The 6,509-nt window shown below is 36.0% G+C and overlaps 1 protein-coding gene across 1 annotated transcript; it reads left to right on the forward strand.

Moving 5' to 3' along the window:
* Window positions 1–3,318: 3,318 nt before the first annotated feature.
* Window positions 3,319–6,273, forward strand: LOC133859535 (receptor-like protein kinase FERONIA). Its single transcript, XM_062294959.1, has one exon. It carries the CDS (start codon window positions 3,351–3,353, stop codon window positions 6,036–6,038), a length of 2,688 nt encoding a protein of 895 aa, XP_062150943.1. The 5' UTR covers window positions 3,319–3,350; the 3' UTR covers window positions 6,039–6,273.
* The last annotated feature ends 236 nt before the right edge of the window (window positions 6,274–6,509 follow it).

Consider the following 6,509-nt stretch of genomic DNA (forward strand, 5'->3'; position numbering starts at 1 on the left):
ATTTTTTTTTTTTTTTGAAAGCAACTATTGTATGAAAACGATAAATGCGCTGAAGCTGTATTTGCATATATATCAAAGAAACCTGATTATCTGATATGATTAGAAATAGTCTAATTATGATATAGGGCGAAAACATGTAATTAATTCCATCCGTAGACAAATTAGTTATCATTAAATTAAATATATATATATATATATATATATATATATATATATATAAACGTCGTACTACACGCCAAGCACCTAGATGAAGAAGCTTGCAATGAAGACAAAGGGTCAAAGAGGTTTGCCAAAGGTGTCTGTGAAAACCATCTTCGATGCTTAAGTAAATGAGGGAAAGAGCTTGATCAAAAGAAAGCAGAGAATAAAAAACTATAGGCAACGGAAAAGTGAGTGTACCAGGAAGCTACTCCTCTTTTGTAGGGTCACCTTAAACTACGTACTCCAATACGATGTGAGCTTGATAACTACTGTTTTTAAGAAAGGGCATCAATTTTACTACTTTTTGAAATAAAAGACGTTCAGTAAAATTTTGACTCATCGTTTTCTTGCATAAGACACAATTTATTATCACATAATGTCTGATTAAAAATAAAGAACCCAAAAATTATTGACACATCGATTTTTAAAGTTAAATTTTGTTAAAAAATTTAATAGATTCTGTTAAATATTACGTCAACACCACATCAAAACAATAAAATAGCGACACGTGTTTATCTAATTAAAAAAAAATATATAAATTTATTAATAAATAAATAACATGTATACAACACTTGGACTGCTTTAGTCAGGGGCGGAGCTAAGGGGTTGAGAGGGGGCATATGCCCCCCTCAACCTCCAAAAATATTTCTTACCTATAGTAGCAAATTTTCTAGATGCCCTTTTTGCCACCCTCAACTGCAAAATTCGGAGCAATCGAAACTTAGACACCAAACTTTAAGGGTAAACTTCAGTTGTAGAGAAGGGATGCCTTGAAATTTTTCTGAATGTTAGGTTTAAGTTAGAAGCAGATGAAAGGAGAAGAAGAAGATGAGAATCACGATGGTCTTAAACACACCGTTTTAATAAACTGTCGGATTGTTTGTAGCCTTGTGGGCCCAGCCTTAACTTCTTTCTTTATTTTGTTTATTTATTTATTTTTTGGAAGTTGCGTTAGTGGGCTTAGGGGAAAAATAACATCTGTGGGCCACATGGAGACTTACACAAAACAATGATGTGTTTAAAAAAAAAAAAAAAAAAAAAACTGAGCAAGAGATAAGGTCATTGATAGGGAAAAATAAATTTGCAAATTTGAGAATTGTGATTTATACTTTTTTGAAATTCTAAAGTTTTTCTTTCAAGTTGTCAATTATTTTTTATTTAAGCCTTTAATAATTTAAATTAATTGTTTTTTTTTTAAAAAAAAAATTCCTATTTCTTAAAAAATTTAAAGTATGCAATCAAATTTTTATTTTGATTAATCTTTGAAATTTAGATTGCTTAATTAAATTAATTGTTATGAATATATTTAGATTTTCCTACATATTCTAATTATATGAAATATATAATCGTAGTTATTTGAAATTATCAAGAAGAACAATGACTTCATCATTTTCCATTCAAATTCCAAATCAGCTTCTGAGGTAGATTTAACAAATATAAAAGCATACCTTTACTTAAAAGATTTTTTTTTTTTTTTATTACTATCGATAAAGACTAAATTCAAATGACATATTTACAAAAAAAAAAAAAATTAAAAAAAAATCCTATTAACCAATTATGAAGACTCGCTGTAGATAATTGATATAGTAACAAGCTAGGCTGGACATGACAGAATAAATTATATATTACATTTATATGTTTTAAACAATAATTAAAGTTTTTCAGTTATATTTTTTTAATATTTTTAATTAATTTTTGTTTAACTTTTTTTTTTCTTTCATAAAAATATATAAAAATAAAATATAAAATCTTGACCCCTGAGCCAGAATCCTGACTACGCCACTGGCTTTAGTACTGCATGCATCAACATAAATTTCCAACTTGTTGTGAGGGAGATTTTCTAAAAAGAGAGATCGATGCTGACAGATTAACGGTTAAACTTTTATTTTTATAAACTAATAAAAATAATTAAATCACATAACAAAATCAAGAAATGCTATAAGTCCTAAATATTTTATCAATAAATTGTTATTAAAATAATATAAAGTTTATTTATTGAAATTCGTAATATTTTTTTTATTAATTATTTTGATCTTTTTTAATAAAAAAGTTCTACATTATTTTGATAATAATTTTTTAATAAAAAATTTAGTACACCTAACATTTTTCAATTGACAATTTTATTATCTTACATTTAACTGACCTAATCATGTCAAAATTATCACTTCAAACTTTTGAGTGATGAATAATTGAAGGCTAAATTGTTAAAAATATAAATAAATAAAAAAGTCGAAATTGTATCTAGAATGATAGAATCCTACATAGACAAATGAATAATGTCGTCCACTTGCACGAGGATAACGACAAAAGAGTAGCAAAAAGATCGTACACAGCAAAACCCCAAGTTCCAAACTTCCAACCATTTGCTTCGTTTCCAGGACCACTCATGCACTGCAATTTGCTCGAATGCACTGCACGCGGTCACATCAGCGCGTTGGCTGATAGACTTTTCTGCCCGAAGGGGAATCTTTTTATTTATTTATTATTATGTTATTCTTTTATTATCTTTAAAGTATGATATTTTGTTTTGGATTTCTTCCGAAGACTTAAGAAATCTTTTCAAGTCTATGATTTTTAAATAACAAGAAATTGATTTCAAATTGCGTGCACGTTGACTTAGATATTTATTATAGATTTACCTTGCTCTTTTCTTTTCTTTTTCTTTTTCTTTTTAAGTGATACAACTAGTAAATTGGGACCAACTCAATGTTTGCTTGTTGTTGGTACCCGGCCATAAATTTAAACACTAATTATGTTTGTATACTTGTTAATGTGTTTTAAGATTTATTTTTAATGTAATATAAAAGTTATTTTTATATTGTTATGAGTATTTTGTGTTTGAATTATATATTAATATATTTTCAAACAAAAATTTTAGCACATAGATCGAGCATAGAGGCTAAACTCTTACAACATAAATCATTAACAAACATTTGTTTTTTTACCGATAATTAAATGATAATCACCAACTTCATTAAATACAAAATACTTCACACTCAAATTTGTACAAACCCCTCATACGTACCTTTTTTATTTTTTACATCTTTAACTTTAAAAAGCAGATTGAGCTTTTTAATCTATCACCTCCTCCTCTCTCTCTCTCTCTCTCTCTCTCTCTCTCTCTCTCTCTCTCTCTCTCTCTCTCTCCAATGTGGAACCGAAGCAGAATCCGTCTTTGGACCACCCTCTTACCATGTCTTGCACTTCTCTACCTAGCGTTTTCGCTGTATCACCTGACCTGCACTGTCGCCGGTGCCATGCCTTACACACCGGTCGATAATATTCTCCTCAACTGTGGCTCTTCTGGCAATTCAACTTCATTAGACGGGCGGACCTGGATTGGAGACGTGGATTCAAACAAATTCTCCCCCGTTGAACAATCACAAAACCAGGCATCTATACCCGCCAGCGCAGTACAACAATCCTTCTCCGCCGATAAAGTACCCTATGGAAATGCCCGGCTTTCTCTCTCCGTGTTCACCTACAATTTTCCGGTCACTTCCGGCCAAAAATTCATTCGACTATACTTCTATCCGGCTTCGTACCCCAACTTTGATCGCTCTAAAGCCCTATTCTCTGTCAAAGCCGGTCGTTTTACTCTTCTTAGCAGCTTCAACGCTTCACTTACAGCAGATGCCGACGGTGATTCGGAGGATACCATATTCAGAGAATACTGTGTCAACATCGAGAAGGATCAGAGGTTGAACCTAACCTTCATGCCGAGCGGTTCTAATGCATATGCTTTTGTCAACGGAATTGAAATATTGTCGATGCCTTCGAATCTCTATTACAGTACTCCGTCTGACAATGGGATTTCTTTTGTCGACCAGCCGAACCAGTACTTGTTCATCGGTAACGACACTGCTCTCGAGATGGTATACAGACTAAATGTTGGAGGCGGCTCCATCTCACCCTCTGGAGACACTGGCATGTTCCGGCGCTGGAGTCAGGACGACAAGTACTTCAGAGCGCTTAGACAATCTCTTGAATCCTCTAATATAGCTATTAAACTAAACTTTACCAAAAATGCTCGTCCGTACACTGCACCAGATGACGTCTATAAGACTGCCCGTACTATGGGGAACGACTCGACAATCAACAAGAGGTACAATCTAACCTGGGAACTCCCCGTAGACTCTGAATTTAGGTACCTTGTTAGGCTACATTTCTGCGAGTTTCAACCAGAAATTACTCAGCAACACCAAAGAGAGTTCCTTATTTTCATTGCAAATCAAACCGTTGAGAAAGCAGCCGATGTGATTTATTGGAGTGGTGCAAATGGTGTTCCAGTTTATAGAGAGTACGCCTTTTCGATGATTGGCAAAGAAGGCGAGAAGAAAATGAAGGTCCCTATCGCACTGCAAGCAAACCCGCAAGACTCGAAGACAGATTACAATGATGCAATCTTGAACGGTGTCGAAGTCTTTAAAGTAAGCGACTTAAGTACTGGCAATCTCGCCGGATCCAATCCAGACCCACTTCCGTTGGGCCCTACAACTGTTGTGCAACCGACGAAGTCGAAGAGTAACAAAATAACAATAGTTTCCGTCGTTGGTGGTGGAGTTTCCGGCTTGGTCGTGCTGTCGATTATCGGATTCTTGATTTTCCGGCGGCGCAAGAATGCCAAGGACTCAACAGAGACCCGCAACTCATCTCTACCATCCAATCTGTGTCGTTACTTCTCATTGGCTGAGATCAGAGCAGCCACTAACGACTTTGACGATGTTCTCATTGTTGGTGTTGGGGGGTTCGGTAACGTGTACAAAGGGTTCATTGAGGGTGGGGTCAACCCAGTGGCGATCAAGCGGTTGACACCCGGCTCTCATCAAGGGGCCCACGAGTTCCGGACCGAGATCGAGATGCTCTCCCAGCTTCGCTACCTCCATCTCGTTTCTCTGATCGGATATTGTAACGGTGGGAATGAGATGATCCTCGTCTATGATTATGTGGCCCGTGGGAACCTCCGTAATCATCTGTATAACACCGATAATCCCCATCTACCGTGGAAGCAACGGCTCAAGATCTGTATCGGTGCTGCGCGTACACTGAACTATCTTCATACGGGCTCAAAGCAAACAATCATTCATCGTGATGTGAAGACAACAAATATCTTATTGGATGAGAAATGGGTAGCCAAGGTGTCTGATTTTGGATTGTCCAAAGTAGGTCCTACTGGCATGTCCAAACCCCATGTCAGCACTATGGTGAAAGGTAGTTTCGGGTATTTGGACCCAGAATATTGCAGACGTCAACAGTTGACTGAGAAGTCTGACGTGTACTCGTTTGGTGTAGTTTTATGTGAAGTAGTGTGTGCAAGGCCGCCCATAATGCGTACTGCAGAGATAGCAGTGGGCCTAGCAAGATGGGCGCGGGAAAGCTATGACAATGGAAAGGTTGAGCAGATGGTTGATCCATCAATTAAGGGTGAAATAGGGACTCGATGCTTGAAGAAATTTGTTGAGATCGCGATGAATTGTTTGCTTGACAACGGAATCGAACGCCCATCAATGAATGATGTGGTGTGGGGCCTTGAGTTTGCATTGCAATTGCAAGAAAGTGCAGACGAAGATGCAGGGCTTGATGTGGCTCAAATTGAGGTAATATTGGGTGATGAGAAAGCTCTCTTTCCCAAGTGCACACTTGATGATAGTGATGACATGTCTAATAGCAGCAGTGGTCAGGTGTCAAGTAGAAGTTATAGCAACAGCAGGAGCAGGGTGACCATAATGAACAACGAAGTGCAAAGTTTTGCTAGTAACAGTCAGGATTCGGGTAAACTCATGTTCTCTAGAACAACGTTATCTGAGATTATGAATCCTAGCACTAGCAGTCGATGAAAGAAGATGGTTGACGAATTTTTATTACTGTCTTATTGGGAGTCATATTGCAGAGGAGGACTGGGTTTGTAGTGGAGCAAGATGATACTGGCCGGCCGGTAATGCATGTATCCGATTGAATCACTTGTAAAGGCGTAAATTATTGGGGTTCTTCTTGACTTGGCTATATATTGTCATAAGTCAGGTCTTAGCAAGATATGAAGTCGAAAGATTAAGCGAGTGTGGATTTTTTTTTTTTTTTGAAAGCAACTATTGTATGAAAACGATAAATGCGCTGAAGCTGTATTTGCATATATATATCAAAGAAACCTGATTATCTGATATGATTAGAAATAGTCTAATTATGATATAGGGCCAAAACATATAATTAATTCCATCCGTAGACAAATTAGTTATCATTAAATTAATATATATATATATATATATATAAACGTCGTACTACACGCCAAGCACCTAGATGAAGAAGCTTGC

This window comes from Alnus glutinosa, chromosome 2 (genome assembly GCF_958979055.1).
Source record: "Alnus glutinosa chromosome 2, dhAlnGlut1.1, whole genome shotgun sequence".
Taxonomy (NCBI): Eukaryota; Viridiplantae; Streptophyta; class Magnoliopsida; order Fagales; family Betulaceae; genus Alnus; species Alnus glutinosa.

Excerpts from the sequence above, each read along its gene's own strand:
- LOC133859535 (XM_062294959.1), top strand. The coding sequence starts at position 3,351 with ATGTGGAACCGAAGCAGAATCCGTCTTTGGACCACCCTCTTACCATGT.